The sequence below is a fragment of the Melanostigma gelatinosum genome, assembly GCF_949748355.1.
Source record: "Melanostigma gelatinosum genome assembly, chromosome: 7".
In the NCBI taxonomy this organism is placed as follows: Eukaryota; Metazoa; Chordata; class Actinopteri; order Perciformes; family Zoarcidae; genus Melanostigma; species Melanostigma gelatinosum.
In genome coordinates, this window is record NC_136640.1 from 13,750,699 (window position 1) to 13,772,040 (window position 21,342).

At 42.2% G+C, this 21,342-nt stretch overlaps 3 protein-coding genes across 3 annotated transcripts in view; 2 read left to right on the plus strand and 1 right to left on the minus strand.

Annotated features, from left to right (window-relative positions):
• Positions 1-496: 496 nt before the first annotated feature.
• dnajc30b (DnaJ (Hsp40) homolog, subfamily C, member 30b) lies at positions 497-2,021 on the minus strand (the record flags this gene model as incomplete). The annotated part of the gene is made up of 1 exon (XM_079271592.1): positions 497-2,021. The coding sequence occupies one exon, from the start codon at positions 2,019-2,021 to the stop codon at positions 885-887; it is 1,137 nt and encodes a 378-aa protein (XP_079127718.1). The 3' UTR covers positions 497-884.
• A 541-nt stretch (positions 2,022-2,562) lies between these two features.
• On the plus strand, positions 2,563-6,418 carry bud23 (BUD23 rRNA methyltransferase and ribosome maturation factor). Its single transcript, XM_079272719.1, has 12 exons — positions 2,563-2,721; positions 3,015-3,052; positions 3,243-3,338; positions 3,720-3,802; positions 4,083-4,179; positions 4,298-4,394; positions 4,504-4,554; positions 4,636-4,721; positions 4,954-4,999; positions 5,097-5,158; positions 5,935-6,024; positions 6,222-6,418. Exons 1-12 carry the CDS (start codon positions 2,674-2,676, stop codon positions 6,274-6,276), a joined length of 849 nt encoding a protein of 282 aa, XP_079128845.1. The 5' UTR covers positions 2,563-2,673; the 3' UTR covers positions 6,277-6,418.
• A 1,225-nt stretch (positions 6,419-7,643) lies between these two features.
• stx1a (syntaxin 1A (brain)) overlaps positions 7,644-21,342 on the plus strand; it is a 46,563-nt gene continuing 32,864 nt past the window's right edge. The window contains exons 1-2 of the mRNA XM_079272622.1: positions 7,644-7,767; positions 20,192-20,269. Coding sequence (XP_079128748.1) covers positions 7,738-7,767; positions 20,192-20,269 — 108 coding nt within the window. The 5' untranslated portion in view covers positions 7,644-7,737. The remainder of the gene's footprint in view (positions 7,768-20,191; positions 20,270-21,342) is intronic.

A 21,342-nucleotide genomic window follows, 5' to 3' on the forward strand; every position in this document is an offset into this window, starting at 1 on the left:
ATATGTCGTTGCACACAGTTTAAACCCACAGAGCCCCTCGGGCCTCCAGCTGTCACCCAGAGATCATTCTGATCTGAGGTACTCAGACGCCCTCTAGAGCTCACATCTTACAACATTGCAAAAGAAATAACAAAAAGAACATGCTGGGTAATTGGAACAGCATATTTACTATGATTATTGATCAATAAAACTAGATTAACTAGTTAGATTGTTTTATCTTTTACAGCTTACATGACTATTGTCCTGCTCTGCCATGGATCCCATAGAGATCCCATTGAAAATAAAAAGCTTAATAATTCAAAAAGTTTAAAGGTTAGAAACATGAAAAGTCATAGCACCCCTCTGGTGAAAGAGCTGAACATTTTAATAGTTGAACGGTTTCTGTAGCTTAACAGCATTCCAACAATTAAATGTTAATTATGGAATCACACGAAGGAGCTTCATGCTCAAACGGTTGCAGGAATAAATAATTCCACTTCCTGCTATGAGGTTTTCAGATTACCGTTTTGGATCAATCACCCGTTTCTAGGTAAGTTGTGTGTGTGTGTGTGTGTGTGTAATGTGTGTGTGTGATGTTTGTTGATGCTTTTTAGATCCTATTCATGAGGGAAACAAATATATTCAGTTGCTGTCTTGATACAATCAGTTTGTGAGTGGACAGTTTATGAATAAGAAGCCTATCTATGGCCTTTAGATGAGAGACACAGTTATCTGGTGTTTGTTGACTCCTGCAACTCACTAAAAATAATCGTTTTCAACTGTCAGAAGCTGTGCAACACTTGCAAAACAGTCTGAGGTAGCAGCCCCCCCCCCCCCCCCCCCCTCCCTGAGAGTCCTCACATGCAACCCCATAGGTTGCTGCACAGCAGGTTGCTGCTTCTAGTTCAGGGCTTGCTGAGATTGAAAAAAAGAAAGCCTGCCATGGCCAGCAGCGTCGCCACGGTCATCTCCATCACTTTCCCCTGCCTCCACTTGCTGAGAGTCTCCTTCTGTTGCTCCTGCATGCGCTGCTTCCTGGCTTTCATGTCCCGCTCCCTCTGCAGCTGCTCCCCGTAGTGAGCCTGAAAAAAGGCGTCAAAATCAAACATGGTCTTCTCCCCGGCTTTGGCGAACCGCCTGGCTCTGTAGTGATGCTGCTGCTGCGGCGGGGAGCCCGTGGATCTGCTCACAGTCTCTTTGGAGGACGGCCTCCCTGCACTTTGAACGTCCGACCTGCTCAGAATACCTCGGTCATACTTCCTCCTCAGGCTGATGTTGCCCAGCACCGTGTAGGCCTCGCTGATCTCAGAGAAGCGCCGAGTGGCCTCCTCGTTACCCTGGTTCTTGTCAGGGTGGTAGATGAAGGACTGCTTGTAGTAGGCCGTCTTGATCTGGGACTGCGTGACACCGGGGGTCACTTTGAGGGTGTCGTAATAGGACGTCCTGCTTCTGTGCTGCAGAGGGGCACTTTTTGAGCTGCGGTCACTCCTCCAGCTGTAGCCTCTACTACCATCAGGATGTAGTTTGAGACGCCTCGGTCTCTCTGACCCCTGCTCTGCCAGAATGAAGATGACAGTGCAGAGAGCTCGCAGCTGCTGAGGGGACCTGAAGGTGTCAGGGTGGATGGAAACATCTCCTCTGGTCCAGGGTGTCATCCGGCCGGCCAGCAGCTTCTCCTGGAGGAGAGGCTGCAGTCTTTCCGAGGCGCACAGGGCTGCTGTGTGAGCGTGCAGGCTCTCTCTGATAAAACGGGATGAATCCAGCTCCAAAGAAGCGGCACAAAGTAAAGTCACATGTTCCCGTTGACTTTCACTTCTTCTCACTCTGGAAGGTGTCTCTGATTTGCACTGTGTTGCTTTGCTTCTTGGCTGAACGTCACGTTGATCGCGGGTCCATTCGTCTTTTAACCGCCTGTCACTGAACGTGCAGTGAACCAGCAGAGATCCGGGACTGTCTCCGGCGCACACCGGCCGACTCCGGCTGTTTCTGAGAGTGGAAAGCCGGTAAGCACCGGTGCCCAACTTCTGACCTACCTCAGCCATTTTGCCGACAACGGGTCGGCTGGACTGATGACGCTGCATCCGGACAGCCCACCTCACTCAACGAGGAACCAATAGGAGTCAATGTTTACAGGAAGTACATTTCACACCCGACCAATTGGACCAATCATTTTACAGAAAACTGTAAACCGTAAATAGTTATGTCGTTCTTGGATAACATCCTGTTATGTAATGACAAACTTTTAAGATCTGCTTTGGGTTTGATTTGATTTGTAGTTTAAGGTCTATCTCGTAATAATGGCCATGAAACTGAAGATCACTATTTTAAACTTCTTCATTTTAATTGATTATTCAAAGCCTTCTAGGACAGATTATATGGATGATTGGGCCTCAAAAATAAATACGTATTTCAGGCATGTAATTAATTAATTGATCTTTCTTTAAAATAATGTGTAAATTATATGTTTGAATGATTTAATACATGTTTGCTTGGTTGCACACACGGTGGCGATATAAGGGTCTGTTTTTAGCTGTGTTGCTTTTATTAAACTCGACGAAGAAGAACTTCTTACGTCGCATGCGTTTGACGTCATTGGTCTTCACGTGTGGGCTATCACAACATCTAGCTTGTTTATGAACTGATATTACACATTTCTCTTCATCTTCAGGCAGCGACCCACACAATAGGACAACCATGACCTCCAGCTGTCGACGGCCTGAACACTCGGCTCCTCCGGAAGTGGTGAGTGACGCGGTTTATTGTAGTGTTTCGATGCTAAGCTAACGGTAGCAGCAGGAGCAGCTTGGCTCTTTAAATATACAATATATCAATATTTTAACATGGAACTGAATACGTGTTGACTGGACGGCAGGCTAACTATCGTTACTCAATTGTTGTTGTTTTTACAATAATGTAATTTTCTCTAGTTTGTTTGTTTGTTTCTCATATATTGAAGTAATTTGTGATAGTCATAAATAAGAGGCTCAAACTGTTTAATTGAAGTGTTGATGAATGATGTGATCTCATCCCCGCAGTACTACAATGAAGCCGAGGCAAAGAAATACTCTCAGAAGTGAGTCCGTGTGTTTATTATGAATACCTTCTTGTCACTGTGGTCGTTATGTTTGTAGGATTAAAAACGACCCCCCCCCCCCCCCCAATAATGTAGAGCTGCTCGGGTGTATTTGGATAATTGAAATGCTTTAAGAATGACACGCACAATAGAAGTCTCTGAACTCTCTGGGTGTTTTGTTGCGTCACAGCTCTCGAATGATTGAGATCCAGACCCAGATGTCCGAGAGAGCTGTCGCGCTTCTAAACCTGCCGGAGGGACAGCCATGTTTCCTGCTAGATGTGGGGTGAGGGAGTGACACTGACTGCGTTTACATGTGCATTACACTTTTTTTACTCGATTAAAGCAATACTTTGAGTCAGAAATTGTCCAATATATCATTTTACTGTTAAACCTACCATGAATACGGTCATAGTAAGACTAAGCATTGTCTAAAAAGGATCATTGAAGATGTTTATAAATGTTTACACATCAATCTGTTGATTCAGCATTCTGAATGTACTCTCGATGAAAAATTAACTTTAAGTAGAGCGGCTTTGCAGAATCTGCAACTTAATAGAAAGTTGTAGTTTTAGATGCACAACACTTTGTAAGATTCTGAAAAATACGGTAGTCTTGTGTGTTTTTGACGTGAAGGACCGAGGTGACTGTCTGTCCTGTCTCTCAGGTGCGGCTCTGGTCTCAGTGGAGACTACCTGTCAGAGGAGGGACACTACTGGGTTGGGATCGACATCAGCACCGCAATGCTGGGTTAGTTTGACACCGATACATTTAAACAGGAAGCAAGAGCTGGATGATGTACCAGTGTGATCTTGATGTAGTGATATTATACCAAATATCATCTGAGATAGTTATGTTGGTTGTGTTAATAATTTGATATTCAAACGTTATCTTTTCGTGGTTTGAGTTCAATTCGTTGAGATAACTTTATGAAATGGTGAGACTGAGAAAAACGTATTGAATCAGTGTTTTCAGTTTGATCCCTCTGGATTATAAATGTGGATATGTTTCTGAAACATCTCTGTGACAGACGTTGCACTGGACAGAGAAGTGGAGGGAGACCTTTTAGTGGGGGACATGGGCGAGGGGATGCCTTTCCGAGCCGGCACCTTCGACGGTTGCGTCAGGTGAACAACAGAACATGCTTATGTTAAAAAAGAAAAATTACATGTTTTTCTTTTCTTTTTAATGTTGAATAATTTCTGACTAAATTTTTTATTTACATTTTGCATTATTCCCTCTCAGTATCTCTGCTCTGCAGTGGCTCTGTAATGCCGACAAGAGGTCACATAGTCCTCCTAAAAGACTGTACACCTTCTTTAGTACGCTCTACTCTTCTCTGGTAAGGTTTTGTTACTCCTGTTGACTTCTTAAACTACAATCCAAACATCAGGGTTAAATATTTTAGGATGAAGACCTTTGCTTACTTCTCCTTACTCTTTGTCGTTCAGTCAAGAGGCGCACGTGCAGTTTTCCAGCTTTATCCAGAGAACTCCGAACAGGTGAAATAACGTTGTGGATTTAAAACCTGATGTTTTCTACAGATTACTTACGTTCAGTCTTCTTCTTCTTCCTCTCTAAAGCTTGAGCTGATCACGACGCAGGCCATGAGGGCAGGCTTCGGTGGAGGCATGGTGGTGGATTACCCCAACAGCACCAAGGCTAAAAAGTCAGTAGCTACGATAAAAGCTGGGCTTTTTATTTTGACATGTTCAGCTGCAGCCTTCTGCAATTAATTCCTTCTTAATGGTCTGTGAAATCAGCCGCAGTGTGCTCTCAACAGAAGGCTAATTAGAACACGAGGACATTCATATTGACTCATGTCACATTAGCTTTGTGATGTATGAATTATTAAAATAGTCAGGCTGAGTTCACTCATTCACACACATGTTTGTTTCCAGGTTCTTCCTGTGTCTGTTTGCTGGAGTAACGGGAGCCCTTCCCAAGGTAAGAATGAAAGGAGTTCAGCTTTAGTGGATGCGGTGCTGTGCACATTTGATTTAGCTACATTATGATCACTGTGATCTCCGTGTGTTCTTTTCAGGGATTGGGAGCAGAAACCTCCGACAGAGCGGTTTCAAACCAGGTCCAGTATTCAGGACAAAGGTAAAGTTATTCACAGCAGGGAGACGCTGCTTATTGTGACGTTTTGTTGAAGCCGTTTACATGTTTGGAAGTAGCAGAGTTTGCTTCGGTCACCAGACTTCCTTTGTATTTATTTGGATGTTGATGTATTTTATTCAGGAATATGTAATATGGTGAGATGAGGCCATCTGAGCGTCGGATAAAGACTGCGAAAATATTTGTGTTACTTTTTTTTTTGTTTTTCTTGATGTGCTTACTGCTAGAAACTGCATGTAAGGCACTTTTTTTTGTCGAGTTAATTGTTTGATTCTGTCTTTTTTATGCCGAACATTTGTTGGTCTCAGATTCTCAAATGTGAGGTTTTGTTGATTTTCTTGATCTAATATGACGGCATACTGAACATCTTCTGGATTTCTTGTCTAGTCACTTTTGGAAATTGTGATCACCCTATTTTCTTAACATGTTATAGACAAAACAATTAATCAAGGAAATCGTTAGTTGCATATTAAAACAGCCATTTAAAAACAGGTCTTGGCCCTCATACGTGCAGGTTCAGTCATACCTGCTTTGATGAAGCCGAAAGACCGAGAGAAATCTTGAAAGGGTCGTCGTCCTGTCTAACTTAAAACCCTGTCAGGCAGCTTTTCCTCCCTTTTTACATAGTGGTGTTCAAGTTGCTCCTCCTGGTTGCACAGAGACTGGATGTGTGAAACATTCAGCAGCAGAGGCGAGGAGTTTTGGATGTGGTTTGTCACAAAGAACAATGAGCTAATCAGCCACACTTTGTCTCTGTGAAGATTCCGGTTCAAAAACATGAAGGGGAAATCGGTGAAGAAGGGACGAGATTGGGTCTTTGAGAAGAAGGAGAGGAGGAGAAGACAGGGACGGTACGTACTAATAACTACACGGTGCTTTAAACTCTTTCGGGACAAATATTTGAACTTATTATCTTGTGCTTAAATATGTATTCTCTAAGTAATGTAATATATTCAGGTTTAGATTTAACTCAATCTCCTCTGGTTATCTGTATACTGTGACACCTGCTGACGCCTCTTCTCTCTGCTGTGTGTTTGTTGGCCTGCAGGGAGGTTCGAGCCGACACAAAATACACTGCACGTCAGAGAAAACCTCACTTCTAAGTGACTCGTGCAGCTGTGCCTTCATTAGCTCTCGTCTGTACCAGCGCACACAATCACCCCTCGAACTGCAGAGTGTTTGGACTCAAATCCTCAATCCAAGTGAATGAGATGCAACAGTAAAATGCTATTATGGCCAATCATTTTCCACATTTGGTTGAGTGGCTGTTTCTCACAAATAGTGGGAAGATTGTCCTCTCCATGAAGCTACAGAGTACATGGACAGACGTCCGTACTGCTCACAGTGGAGACAGAGTTGGCATTGACGGCGTCAACAATGTCTTAGAATTAAAATAATGTTTTCTAAATGATCAAATGCCACATCGCTGATGAGCCTTTTATTAAAAATCTGCAAATATATTTACTGGTTTATTTTTCCAGAATTTAGAAGGAATTGAACTGACTACGTCCATGCATTTGTAAAGGCTGCACACTTTCAGAATCCTATGTTACAAAATGATCTACGCAAACGTGTTGTTTGCCCCGGACATGGTGGCAGTTCATTACGTTAATGAAGGTTTCTAAAACGGGAGAGTCCGTATGTAGAAACAAGACGTTGCTTATGAGGGGAAAAGGGAACCAAATAAACTTTCAAATCAAACGACACATTGCTGCTGCTACTATCACTAAATCATTTTGGGAAAACTTATTTTTGTAGACTTGATGGCTTATGTAGATTGTTAATATCATAAAATACCTACTGTGTAACATAATGAAGAAATGTTGAGTATTGAAAGGGTGATTAGAATTTGTGTTTAGCATAAAACCATTAATGGTTACAACTGAAAGTCCCACATGGACATATGAAGGCATTTAAAAAAGGAAAACTAAAGGATCTCAACTATATTTTGTATGCAGTTGTAGAAGCAAATATATTACACACTTCTAAGTGAGTTATATTAAAATCCCCAATTTATTCAGAGGTATTTTGCTACTTTCATAACAGAGTGCATCACGTGCAGCCGACAGAGGTCGCTGTGCGCTCTGGCACACTGGGAGCCACGGGGCGTTATCTCTGGACCTGCTCAATCGATGATCAAACCAGTGTCGCCACTCAGCCAGCTCGCTCCAGCTGGCCGCTTCCAGTCAGTCTAGCCTCGACAATTACAGACTGACTTTAGCGGAGCAAAAAGAAACTTACAGAGAAGAGGTTCGCTTGAAAAGGCAGACCAATTAGTGCGGATTGAGGAGGAAGTTGAAGGTGTGTGATGGGTTAACGGCGGAAGGCCTCGCCTCACCTTTAGTGCGCGTCACCCGGCTTCGTGGAGTGGTCCCACCAGCCAAACCAAAGTGGTAAAATCACCTCTCTCCGCCGCCAGACGCGCACCGTCGCCTCGGTCGCTCTCGCCTCATCCTGTCGGTCTCCGCCCCGCCGCTCCATCACCACACACACACACACGCACACACACATACGCACCCAGAAGACATCGGGAGCTGAAGGAATAAGAGTGATTTACCGGAACCATGAAGGACCGCATGCAAGAACTTAAACATGTAAGTTACAGTTTGATTCCTGTTGATGTTCAGCATTGACTTACTCTGTGAATAGACGCTTTTTTGAAGACGTTTTTATTTGACATTAAAGATGTCTTCAGACAGCACTCATCCACGAGCTGGGCGCGCTGATTGAGCAACAGTTTGAACTCTCGGGGGGGGGGGGGGGGGGGGGCGGTGTTTGAGGCTAAAATGTTGTTTTATTACAAGCAACCATCGCGTGTTAGTGTCGAGCATCACTGTGTGGCTGCAGCAGGTTGAAGCCCAGCTGAGATGAATGATTCAGGTGTTAAATCAAAGTACAAGTCATTATCTCTTCATTCTCCAGGCGAAAAATCACTTTGACCTGTCTGTTTATGGCTATTACGTCTCTGGGACTCAAGAGGGAGATTATAGGATCAGACATTATGTAGTTGATATTTAATCTCGATAGGTCGTTAATTTAACATGCAATTTTTATAGTTTGCATTTTTCTGTCTATTCAGAATTTAAAGTTCACCAGAAAGGGTTAGATTGCAAATTGTGTAACCTGTTTGGCAATATATTACCAGCAAATTCATTATTGTGTGTGTGTGTGTGTGTGTGTGTGGTTTGATCGATCCGGCCAATATGGGTGTGTGATTTTTAAATTGGTCCCAGCTCGCCCATTCCACCTGTTAGATGTTTGCTCTGTGAGTCACAGACGCTCTGAACCTAAAAGAACCATTAACCAGCAACGAGCACAATGTTTTGTCTTTTCCTGACTGATACGGAGTTTGGCTTGACAAATACTGTGTGTGTGTGTGTGTGTGAGAAAGTGTCTTCAGCCTGCCACACTAAATCTTCCTCATCAGCTTCAGAGAGAAACAAATATCCAACCAGCCGTTCGGGAATGACAGAGCTGTAATGTCAGCTGCTGATTCACTTTTATTTTATTGTTTTTGATCAAATCTTCTGAGAAATGGCAACCGGAGCGTCCACAGCCAGACCAATTTTAGGCAATCCAGACCAAATAAAATTGCACGTCACAGACTGTTATTTCCCATCAGCACGAGATTGATATTGTTTTGTATTTGCAGCCTGGAGTTAATGCAGCGTCTTGCGTCTCATGCAGATGCCTCAGTGGGTCTGGACAACACATTACAACAGCACAGTGTTGGATACACGTGTGACTGTATGAAAGCTCTACACATGGGTACAATAGTCTAGGCCTGCAACTAAATATTACTTTCACATATCTGTTCCTTCTTACATAGAACTCAGAGAGCTGAGCTCTACGGATTCTGTGTCTTTGTGTGCTTTTCTGTCATTTTGGTAGGAAACTGAGCGTTGCTCATATGCGTGTGAGGGTGCAGGTTGTGCGCCAATGTTGCCCATGAAGCTACTTTATGAGCTCATTAGCTTGCTGCCTGATAACTGTCCGTCTCAATAGCCTAACTAAAATGCTCATGCAGCCTCGTCCCATCACTCCCAGTTGGCTAAGCAGTGATTTGGTGACAGATGGCGCTGATAAGATGTTGTCAGCCGTCTTCAAGCTCTGAAACCTACGGGGGAAACATAATGATGAGGTTATCGGAGATTTTACACGTCACAGGAACCGTTTTCAATCAAATGGGATTTCTTTATCGTGTTCTTTTTCCTGACGTTTTCTCAGCTCCGTCTTTTCTCTCTCTTCCGTCTTGTCGTTTGATTGACCGTATCTGCCTCTTTTCCCATCTCCATCTCTTTTTAATAATAAGGCTCTTTTCTTTCTTCCTCTCGGGGAGTCGAGTTCCTCCGTTATTGCTCTTTGCTCTTTTCCCGTCAGTGATAGATTCATCAGATGGCTTCCTGTCTTCCCCTTTCTCTCCTCTGTGCAGCCTTGTTGGTCAGTGTTCGAGTTGGTTCAGGCAGAACCATTTGACCTTGTGACATATAGTTCATTAAACTACACTATAAGACCAAGATGCTGATGCATGAGGTTTTTGGCTTGACGGATACAATAAACGTTGTCCTCCATAGCAATGCTGCTTGATATAGGCTGTGTGTGTGTCATGGAGGTAGTCACTGCCACTGCCTGTTTGGTGTTGGAGTGACACATTAACTAATATGATGGATGTGAAGCACCGACTCAAAAGCTGTGACTTTGACTCTTGCTTCTTTTCATTATGCTTTCTCTACATCCAGCTCCCCTTTATTCCACGTCCTCGCCCGTTTTTCTTCTGTCCTTGACCTGATCTTGACTGTTGACACTTTGTCAGTGACACAAACAGCAGTGCTGGAAAAAAACGAAAAATCCCAGAGGCTGTCAGAGGCTTTGTTTGTTCTCGTTCAAAGCTTCAAGCCTCTGAACAGAAGCTTTCTGTGCTCCACAGATGAGACTTTATCGTTAAGATCAGAGGTGGAGAGAATCATTATCCCACGTTTCTTTCATTACTCTATGTTCTCGCTGAACCGTAAGAAAGGCGCACACACACATTATTCATCAAGAGGCTGCATAACTGTATTAACGAGCCATGAAATGAGTGTGACCAATCTGGCATCTCACCAGGGATTTGTCTGTCTTTGCAAATTAGGTGACAATTTCAATGACATCCAATATCTCTTTGCTGCTAAGTTATTGCTGTGCACTACGCTGTTGATATACAGTAAAGCATAAAATACGGGCTCGTATTTTCTTTCTTCTACCTTTTGAGATTTCCTTCAAATCAGCGTCTGTTGATGGGTTTTGTCCAGTTGCTTGTTCTTGTGTTTCTCATGAAGAACAGCAGCTCCTGAGGCATCAGCTAACCGAAATCCTGATAATAAATAAAGATTCTGTAATCAAACGTTCCCCATCTGCTGTGGGAGAATTAGCTTTGGGTCATCTCTGTTACCGCTGATGCACTTGAATTTGTAATGTGCAGACCACCTCTTTTACATCTTCTAATCGATAGCAGCAGAGTGGTTCTTTAGCAGTGCAGATAACGGCTTTTATCACCGATACTTGTTGGCGATTAAGGATATGAACTGTAACGGACATCATCTGGCTCCAAGTAGCTCTGTCCCTCTGTGTTGGGTGATAATCTTTCATAATAATATGCTTAATCTTGCCAATGTGAGGCTGAACAGGCAGTTTTAACTAACGCGTCATCCAAAGTAATCAACAAAATATTATTTGCCATCAGTTGCGCCCCCTGCCTGTTCTGGCTGAAAACATGTTGAACACAAACATCATCTTCATCTTTGACTTTGAATGGTATGACCTAGGGCTGGGCGATAAATCGATTTAATCGATTAATTCGAATGTGTGCTTTAAGGCGATGTGTTTTATTGAAAATCGAGAAAATCGCCCCCACCCCTCCCCCCGTTGGGTTCCCGTAGTAGAGTGCGCGCGCATTGTTTACAAACTAAAACAATGTCACCGCCGCCGCCGCCGCCACCTCACAACAACAACCCAGCATTTTGGAGACATTCACCAACTGTACTCCGCATGAGAAGAAGAGTGCCCGGTGGAAAGCCATCACGGATGCAGTCGCGATGTATATCGCAAAAGATATGGTGCCCATATACACCGTGGAAAAGCCGGGGTTTATTCACCGTCTCAAAGCTTTGGACCCCAGGTACGTGCTACCAAGCCGTAAACATTTTTCTGACGTTGCCTTGCCTCGGCTGTACAATAGTACACGCCAAAGGATCTCTGCGGAGCTGGAGGGGATGTCATTCTACTCCGCAACAACTGACCTGTGGTCCAGCAGGTTGACCCAGACACCGATCCACTTGACTGGTGGAAGCGTCACCAACTTAACTTTCCAAGGCTAAGTACTTTAGCAAAGAAATACCTCTCTGTGCCAGCTACAAGTGCCCCCTCTGAGAGGCTTTTCAGTGTGTGGGGGGGGCATTGTTACATGCCACCGTGCATGCCTGAAGCCAGAGGTAGTAGACAGGCTTGTCTTCCTGGCAAAAAATATTTAGAAAAAACATGCACTACTGTTTAATACTGTTGGTTATGTTGTGAATGCACTTGATTTTGTTTACATGCACTTATTTACTGTGCAAAATATGTTATGTTGATGTTAGATCAGATGTTGCACTTTTGAAAATGTGAATGTTAAAGGGTCATATACATTTTATTTCATGCTGTGTTTGTATCAGTGTATTCAGTTAGAAAAGCTTACTGTAAAAAGTTACATTTGCACAGTTGTTTACAATGGAAGGCTACTATTTAATGCCATTTAATGTTATGTTTAATTTAATTTTATATTTAAATGATTCAGGCAAACAAAAGAGTGACCAAATACTTTTTGTATACTACAGGCACCTTTCTACAATGTTCAGGTTTTGTTTGCACTTTATTTTTATCAACCTACTTGGGAAAATCATCACAAAATAAAAGAAAAAAATGTTTTCAACAGCTTCTGTCATCTGCAAAAAATTTTGGGGGAAAAAAATCGATTTAAATCGTGAATCGGATTTTTTGTAAAAAAATCGGAGATTTTTTTTTTAGGCCATATCGCCCAGCCCTAGTATGACCGTATTATCTGCCCGGAGAGTTGTTTTGGTTTCTTCAGTAATGTACTACTGTTTCTGTTTAGTTTTTTTCGTTTTTGTTTTGGGGCTACAACACTGTATTTAGTTGTGCAACCCCGTGTTACATGACAATGAACGATCAGTGAGTCCTTAAAAGCATTCCGTTTTGACCGCGGTTCGACATTCCATTGACCCATTGAACATTATTCCTCCATAGCTAACTAGCCGCTCACTTCCTGAAGCACAAGAATCAGGGTTCCTGTAGCTGTTTGCTGAAAGTATTTTATTTTTCCTAGGACAGTTCTCTTCTCAATGTCAAATAGTAGAGCTAAAACATTGAGTTGATTCATCGATTAGTCTATTGACTATTGTTCAACAGCAACTTTGATGATTGATTCTTTTTTTAAAGCAGTTTTCAAGCAAACAATTCCACCTTCTGAAATGAGAGGATTTTTTACCTTTTGTCTGTCGTAGAAAGTTAATATATTGAGTTCATTTTCTGACATTTTAAAGACAAAATATGAATCAAGAAAACCACTCAATAATGTTTAGGCTTTTTTAGTTGTGTATCTGTCTCTTTCCACCTTTTTGTTTTCTGATATTTCTCTTAGATTTCCTCTCTACTTCTTGTCCTACGGCTCTGTCATCTCCCTCTTGCTGCCGCGAGTCTCCTGCCAATCCTTCACATCCCTCTCACTCTCTATTACATTTCCCCCATATCTACAATATAATTGCGTTAATGCCACACTGGTGCTGTCATAATCCTTCATGGCCAGCGAGGCACTCTGAATATACTCCACAGGGTATATTCAATAATATGAGAAGGGATAGGGGTGGGAAAAGCCCAAGTGGTGACAGCACATTTCTTTTCCCTGCCTGTGAGCTGTCATTAATGTTCAACTGAAGCTTTGACATTTTCTCACCCACTCCTGCAAGGCTGAACACTGACCGACCACCCGCCTACACACGTGCCCGGGCCAGAATAGTTTGTGTATGAACATCCTGAACAGCATGTCATTTATGTATTAATATCCAAACCCATCTGCCAATTACCAGCTAACGAGCCAAAATAGAAGTAAGCACCCACCATTTAGTCTGAAAGGGCAGTCATATAATCTATAATCCCTGCAGCAGAAGGAGTTGAAAACTGGCAGCGGCAGGCATTTAAATTCTGGCCTTGAAATTGATTATCATTGATTTGTTGAAAGACTCACTAATATCGCATTGTACGTCATTATTTAACCTTTTTATAGCGTGGCAGTTTGTAAATTGGCGTTTGAATGCTGGTATTACTTTGATGATTTCACTGATAAAGGTCAGAAAGATGTGAGGGAGGTCAGAGGTCAGACAGGGATGAAAGGCAGAGGAAGGAGGGAGCAAGAGCAAAAAGAGGGATACAATGGGGATTAAGATGAACTGATGAAGAAAAGATTGCATGGTGAAGTTTGTTTGTCATTCCAACCATATCCGCTAAAATTACGCAGCAGAATGAGATGTTTCTCTCAGGACCAGGTAAGAAGACGGACGCGACATGAATACATCAGTTTGGTTGGATAAATGACTGTTGACGTGGTCTTGAGGGATAATGAGACGTTTAAGAAGTGAAGGCGTGAGAAGGGAGAGCGAGACAAAGGTAACTGAGTCCATGTTGTGTAGGCCAGCTGCTGTCATGATTCTGAAGTGAAGTGAAGTCTGGAGGAAGGAGGGTGAGAGAGGAGGCGAGAGAATGACGGACGGGGAGAATGAGAACGGAAGATGGGGAGGACGTTGAGGATTGTTACGAAAAAGGAAATTGTTTGCAATGCAAACACTGACTCTGTGCTGCTGCGATGGCAGCACTTCATCTCTTCTCCCACCCACATTCTTCTTCTCCGTGTAACTGCTGAACTCCACTCGCTGCACCCTGTTAACCTTGGCCAGGGCTGCTGTTCACTGGAATTCAAAGCAGAAACTCAAAAAAGAAAATAATCCCCTATAAAAAGTGACGATTAAAGCTCTGTAACCGTTGTCAATGGAGATTCACAATAAAGGATACTTTCAGGGATTGAATCCCAAATCTGCAACTCTGATAACCAGACTATTGACATTTTTGTGTTACTTCATTTTGCAGTCCGCCCTGTTGTAATTTCAATTTGTCATTGAAGCTAAAAGATACCGCCATAAAACTTCCCCATTGATTACTTATACGAAGACAAATTGTTCTGAACATTTGCATAAAGCCAGGGCAAATTCCTATTTCATTTAGTTGACCTACTAGTTTGAGTCAAAGGTGTTTACAGAGGGAATTTTGGATATCTCTTTTTATAAATCATAAATACTGTCAACAAAAACATTTCGGCTGATTTTAGGCCTCTAAAGATATGTATTGTAATGTTCCAAACATTTTGAAGACACTACAGGTGAATATGGTAAAACAAATGAACTAACATACATCACCATGAAACTTCCAAAGTTAATTATCTTTGTGTATTTTTCTGAAATTTCTAAAATGTTTAAACTTGCAAATCAAGCATTATCTAATGTTAGCTTTTAGGGAATTTAGGAGAAATCTGCAATTGCAAATAGACAAAGTAGTAAAATAAACACCTAAATGTGTATTTTGACGATGTTATGGGTGCAAAATATACCAAACTCTCAAAAGTGATCAGAGCATGAAAAACAATGTTTTTGCCTGCGGTGTCCTGCCTTAATGCCACCCACAAAAATGTGATCGAGGTGACTGTTTTTCCAACTGGGAAATAGCAGTCAATGACCATGACACCAGATTTATTTTAATAGCTGGAAAATTCAGCCAAAAATCAATTACGGAAGGCGGAAATTTATGTCCGTACTCCGGGGGGCATGAATGTGTACAGACAACAATGGAGGCTGTTTGAAAAGTACTGCAACACATACATATGTATCTTAGATTGAAACAAAAAGTATTGATCTGTAGTTATATTAGCAAGTTATCCACAGGAGTGCATTGATCAGCTACAGTGCAGGCTATTTTCTTTCCAGCTGACTACTTTCTGTTGGCATCCACGCTGCTCCCTGGTTGTGTAATTATCCTGTCTCAACAGCCCTCGCTGTGTCCTCCTCTTCCATCAGTTTGGTCAGCCGACCAGCCAGGCAATCAGTCGGCTATAGACCAGTAAGTTGATTGGTAGTTTTGCTGTGTCAGCATCAGCTTTGTGCCACCAATGCTCCTTTTGGTTTTCATGAGCTGGATCCTACAGCTTTATTTTATTTAGATTTTGTTGAATGAACATACATGTTTTCTCGAAAATCACATGATCATTGTTTGGTTTTTCTGCTGACCGATGAATTCAATTCAACCCTTGCACTCGTGTTAAAGTCACTTCGGATCGAGCATCAACTTCATGCCTGAAGGTGCAATGTGTAAGACCTGGAGGAGGGCAGGTGGTGTCTCAGTTAGCGGTTAGCTTTAGCAGCTTGTATTCAGCCAGCACAAACCCAGGCCCCAGGAGTCACAGTGGGCTGCTGGAGCGCTGGGTCTAACCTGTAACGGCAGCAACAGAAAGTTGGGGCAGACCCCCGGGATCAGACCCCCGGTGCTGGAGTTTACGCTGGCTGATTGCGAGTTGCTAAGGTAAACTATAGGCCAACGCCACACATGAAGATCATAAGAAAGCAGTGTTTTTTGGAATTGTGAATATTCTTGCCCTGCTGTTAGTTAATAATCATTGATAGTGTTTTGTTTTGTTTTTATAACCGATGACTGTAGAATTAGTTTGTTTTGGACCCAGTAGTCGAGGTGAAAAGCTGCCCCCAATTACTTTGGAGCATGTAACCAGATCTTACACATTGTACCTTTTTAAAATTAAAGTGAAAATACAATGTTCTGTGTGACATTACTGCCAGCTGGTCCTGCATGTATAGACTGTATGGTCTCTATAGATTACGCAGTCTGTTGGTGAATGTCCTTAGGGCTTGAGCAGGTGAAGGCTTTGTATTTGTATTAGTGCGTGTGTGTGTGTGTGTGTGTGTGTGTGTGTGTGTGCTGTTGAATATCTATTTTTGTGAGGATGAGGGTTGTGTTTATTTTCAAGTGAGGAAACTGACCAGTCTTTACTTCGTAAAAGAACTGTTTGAGATTAAGACTTGGTTTTAGAAAAAAGGGCTAACTATAATGCATTCTCTAGCTACTAACGTGAACCTGATTGTTGGTTCATCCAAATGACAAAATAATGTTCTTGCATACTTTTTAATAGTTTTTGTGACATCTAAATCATCCCACTAGTGGAGGTTAGTTGAAATGTGTTTGTCCTGGTCAAAGCACAGGAGAATTACATTTTGAAAAAAAAATGAAACAGTGACGTGTCTTTCCGGAAACAATTACTCTGGATAATTCACTGTGCAAACCAAAGTTACCTGCATGGCTACATACTGCTAAGTGAGAAATGAGAATGTTTGTTGTAATTGTGTTGAACTGTCCCTTTAAGGTTGGAATCACGGTTATGCTAAATGCTACTTTCACGGGTGGCAGAGATGGGAAAGTTCCCTTGACTTGATTGACATTGTCTGAAAATTCAAGTTGTATGATGGTTGCATGCATTGGATATAAATGAAAATGTGGGGGTAAATATTTAAAATGGCATACTGTGGTGTATATATATATATATATATATATATATATAAAATCGGAGTCATATTTCCGACTTTGACGTTGACGTAAGCCCTCTTTACAAGTCAGAATCTGGTCATTTCTATACTTGAAACATGAACAAGACAGCATTTATTCTTATATACAGTAACAATAAATGTGTCTGTGCTTTGCAAATTAAGCACAAAAAAGTCTACGATTCAGTTTTCATTGTTTGTCTCTACTGTAGGAGACATGAATAAAAGATCAAATGTTCAACACACATCCATAATGAATGCTACCTTGCGGTATTATGATAATAAATCTGGTTATGCTCTCAGTATGCCTCTGTGCAGCTGACACAGATTTGGATGAGTCATTTCTAATGGGTCTGCAGGAAGCTGCTTGAATTGGCTGTAATACAAAGATGCAGGAAACCGGTCTGCTTTTTGCTCAAAAGGACAATAAAGTACTGCCCACACAGGTTTATGTCTACTTGAACCATCTCTCACTGCTCTCTCTCTTGCTCTGAGATGAAACCACGAAAAGGGGTCTGAATACTTTACTTACACATCCACACACTCTGTGTCTCTATGTCTTCTTACATACAATTACTCTTTCACAGCTTTCAACAATTGCTGTAGTGCCCTGGTTCTCCCCCTCTTTTCTCTGTGCTGACAGCTGTGATTTTGCAGCCTGCACACGAGATGTCTTTTTATCCCTCGCTCCCTCGCCGGTGAACTGTATTTCCTGCTCCTCATGTTTACACTGGATGTCCAGGCACTGCCTTTTGTCTGTATGGAGCGACTCCCTGCTGGCACGGTGCCTAGAACGACTCTGTAATCTAATAAACGGCATAATCAGGCCACTACTCCTGCCGGGGTGTTTCACACGAGTGTGAGCCCCAGAGGCAGGGTGAATTGAAGGATTATGGGCTAATGGGGACCGTCTTGTATAGGCCCTGATCTCTCTGTGTGATAACCGTCTGTTGTACTCTATATTATCAGTGTGTCAGCTGTTGTGTGCATGCATGTTTGCAAGTCTGGATCAGAGCATCTGCTGTGTGTGTGGATGGCCAAGTCAAAGTCTGTAGGCTGAGTCAAGAGTGGCAGCATTGAAGCGTCTATGTGGCTCAGCAGGAGCTTCAGATCTGGGTGTGAGGTGGAGCTTTGGGGTACACGGGCTCAGTCCTCTCCCCTCCCGACCACTCAATGAAAAAAAACCGACCAAAGCTCTTCCCTCGCTGCAGGAGATACAGTATCTCTCTGGAGGTGGAGCACATTACTCATGCTTTCAAATCTTATTCTGATTCCCTGCTTGTCGTCCTCCTCCTCTGCCTCCTGCTGCTGTTGCCTCTTTTCTCTCTGCTTCTGATGGTCTGCAGCTCCCCAAATGCACCTCATTGCCATACCAACACCTTTTTTTCTATTAATACCATGTAAAGAGTTTTGCACCGCACCAAGAATATGACACCCACCATACTGACTGTTGTCATGACAGTTGAGCACAATGGAGATAAACTCTCAGATTGGGAGTCCTGAGGCAGTTATTTTTGGACAGAATCATTGTATCTTCAAAATGTTGAGTTCGGAGTAAAACCATGAGAGCAGCAGTTTTTGTTGGATTAAATATAGTTTGAGTGGGTTTAGATAATATTAGCGTGATCACAGTGGCGCTGCATTCCTCTCACTTGTAGTTTCGTGCCAATTGCCTCGCTATCTCTCGCTGAAGTCCTCTGACTTTTTTTTCTCAAGAACAGGTTCCTCTCCTACTGGTTTTCTCCCCATTTCCCCTCACGTCTTCCAAAAGGTGCATAAGACCCCATCTATAATTGCCAAGTCAGCACCAGATATACTGTATGCAAATACAGTTTGAAGATGTCGTGCACAAACTTTATCTTTCTTTGTGATGCACAATTGAGGAAGGAACGGTTTTATAGTTTATTTGGGATTGTCTTAAATTAGATTTGTTTTGGTGAGATATTTTGATTTGCTCCAATATATATCGAAAACTTTAGTTCCTCACAGAGACGTGGTTATTTCTGGATGTTCAAAAGGAAATATATATTTTTCCTCTCATAAACCGTTTTGATGATAGGAATGCTTAAAAAACAGATTCTCTTATATCTTGATAGAACTCTGCGATTTTAAAATATGAAGTGGACCTCATGTTTTAACGATTGTTCTACAACCGTTTTACAGCGGCACCTTTCATGCATGGCAAAAATTCCCTCAACTTCATGCAACCTGCTACTTTGCGATGGTGGTTTCTACTCCAAAATCTCAACACTGTATATGTGGTCTATACACTGCACTGTAAGGAATTCCTCTCATGAACAAACCTGAAGGGATTTTTGCTTTTGGGTTAGTGAGAGTCTTTTAAAGAACATTTAGAATTGGGAGGTTTGGGGATCGCTGGAGATCGTAGGGTGCCTGTTGTTGAAAAGGAGAAATAAATAAAATCCTATCTTTGATACACAACGAGGAAAGCCTGTTATGTGAATTGTATGAGATTCTGTAGTTACAAATACATTCTTAGATGAGAATAAGATGAGAACTACACTCCTTCTTCACAGCGGGGATATGGATCTAATGGGGAAGTGAATTAGTTTGCCAGAGGCTGAATGAGATGACGCCACAGGAGAGCCCTGCTAATGTTGTGTAACGGCTGATATGTGATTAGAAATGAGCACATATTACAGAATGAATGATCGGCGAGAAAGTTTGAGAAATTCTAACTTTTTCAGATGAAGCAGTTGAAGTGTTGTGGTTCAGATTTACCGGTCGGTGGGAAACTATCTTTTTGACGATGTAAATCCATTTCAATTTTGCTATAGTTTGAGTTACAAATTGAAAAGCTACATATTTGTGTTTTACAAATTACAATAAGTGCCTTATTCGCTGAACAATTTCAGACCTTGCTGATGTAAATACACCATATAAGAGTATGCAAATAAGAGTATATCCCAAATATTCCTTTGGGATAGCTGAAACACCAGTATGTATCTGTACATGCTGGTGTAAGAGTGTGCAGGCTGGAGTGTGTAAAAGTAAAGGTTTTCTCTGCCCCCGGGTACTAATTCAATTATAACTTGCTAATCACTCGACCTGTGGTTCTGATTAAAAGTGTGATTCAGTGCTCTTTGTGAGGAGAGTATTCATACTGTTCTATTCAACCTTGAATTATGCATTACATGGTGCAGTCGTGACCAGTGTTACAGTCGAACAAATACGTCTTACATTTTACATTGGAGTTGTCGTGTTCATGAATTGATCTTCCAGCTGTTTGTAATCATTCTTATTGTGCGTGTGTGTGTGTGTGTGTGTGTGTGTGTGTGTGTGTGTGTGTGTGTGTGTGTGTGTGTTTGTCCAGGGGAAGGAGACCACAGAGGAGGAGGATGAAGTTGCTGTGGGGATTGACAAAGGCTTCATGGATGAATTCTTTGAACAGGTTTGATTCTCTCACTGTCCTCATCTTTCCACCTTCTTTCTCTCTCTCTATCTCTCCTCTCTCTCTCTGTCCATAGGATATTATTTGCTTTCACACATTTAACTAATTGATAGTTTGCTCATAACTTTCCCTTATAAATGAAAGTCCAGGTCATACTACAATCTGCCGAGGTATCCGTTGTCTCCTGATACTAAATCTAATCGTGTTGGTTTATCAGAGCTCTGTATCTCTTCTCAGTGGAGCATTTATATGAATTATTGCTTTTCATGTTGTTGCTGGTGTGGCACAGATCATCATGTATATTCATTTCAGCCATTATTGATTCAAAAACACAACTGTGCTCATCTTGTCCAGCTCTGAATAACAACATTGTTCAGTTCACTTATTTATTTCCAGTCCCTCCTCTTGTGCATGACAGACACTGTATGCACTATGCACCTAGCCTGCAATCTATGCATGCATTTGGGAGTGTATTTCCCTGTACACGCTGTGGACATGTGCTGGGAGCAAACTGAACATCGTAATGGCTCTCAGGGGGGGGGGGGGGGGGGGGTCCATTTTGTATGTGCTGCTACATACTGAACCTCTCTCACAGTGAGTGGTTTAGAAAGCAGGATAATTCAGCTCTTATTTGAGCTGAGGGAGACTTCTTCTATAGACGTGTATATATATATATATATATATATATATATATATATATATATATCTCGGTGCTTCCATGCTTATAACTGCCGCCTGCTTCTCAGAGGCCCAACTTCGTCCACCTCCCCTTCCACCGCCTCCTTCTGCATTAGCATTTAGATTTCTCCATTCAGTTACGAGTTCTTGTAAATTGAAGTGTCTGCGCCTCACACTCTGCTCGGTGTTTACAGCTTATAGAGGCATGTCTGCATCACACTTATGCAGATTCATTTTGCACCATCACGGCAGCAGAAACACACCGCTAAACCAAAATGTGCCCCGTTATTGTGATAAATAGTTAACACTTATCATCCTATGACCCTCCTTGATAGAAACATGTTCTATGGTGTTCTGTCCATTACTTATCCTGCTCATACGTGGGGGAAGCAAGA

What these genes read in the sequence shown, in the direction of transcription:
- bud23 (XM_079272719.1), top strand. Translation starts at nt 2,674, where the DNA reads ATGACCTCCAGCTGTCGACGGCCTGAACACTCGGCTCCTCCGGAAGTG. An exon ending in GTACGCTCTACTCTTCTCTG is followed by an intron (nt 4,395 to 4,503) that starts GTAAGGTTTTGT and finishes TTTGTCGTTCAG; the next exon opens with TCAAGAGGCGCACGTGCAGT. An exon ending in AGGAGGAGAAGACAGGGACG is followed by an intron (nt 6,025 to 6,221) that starts GTACGTACTAAT and finishes GTTGGCCTGCAG; the next exon opens with GGAGGTTCGAGCCGACACAA.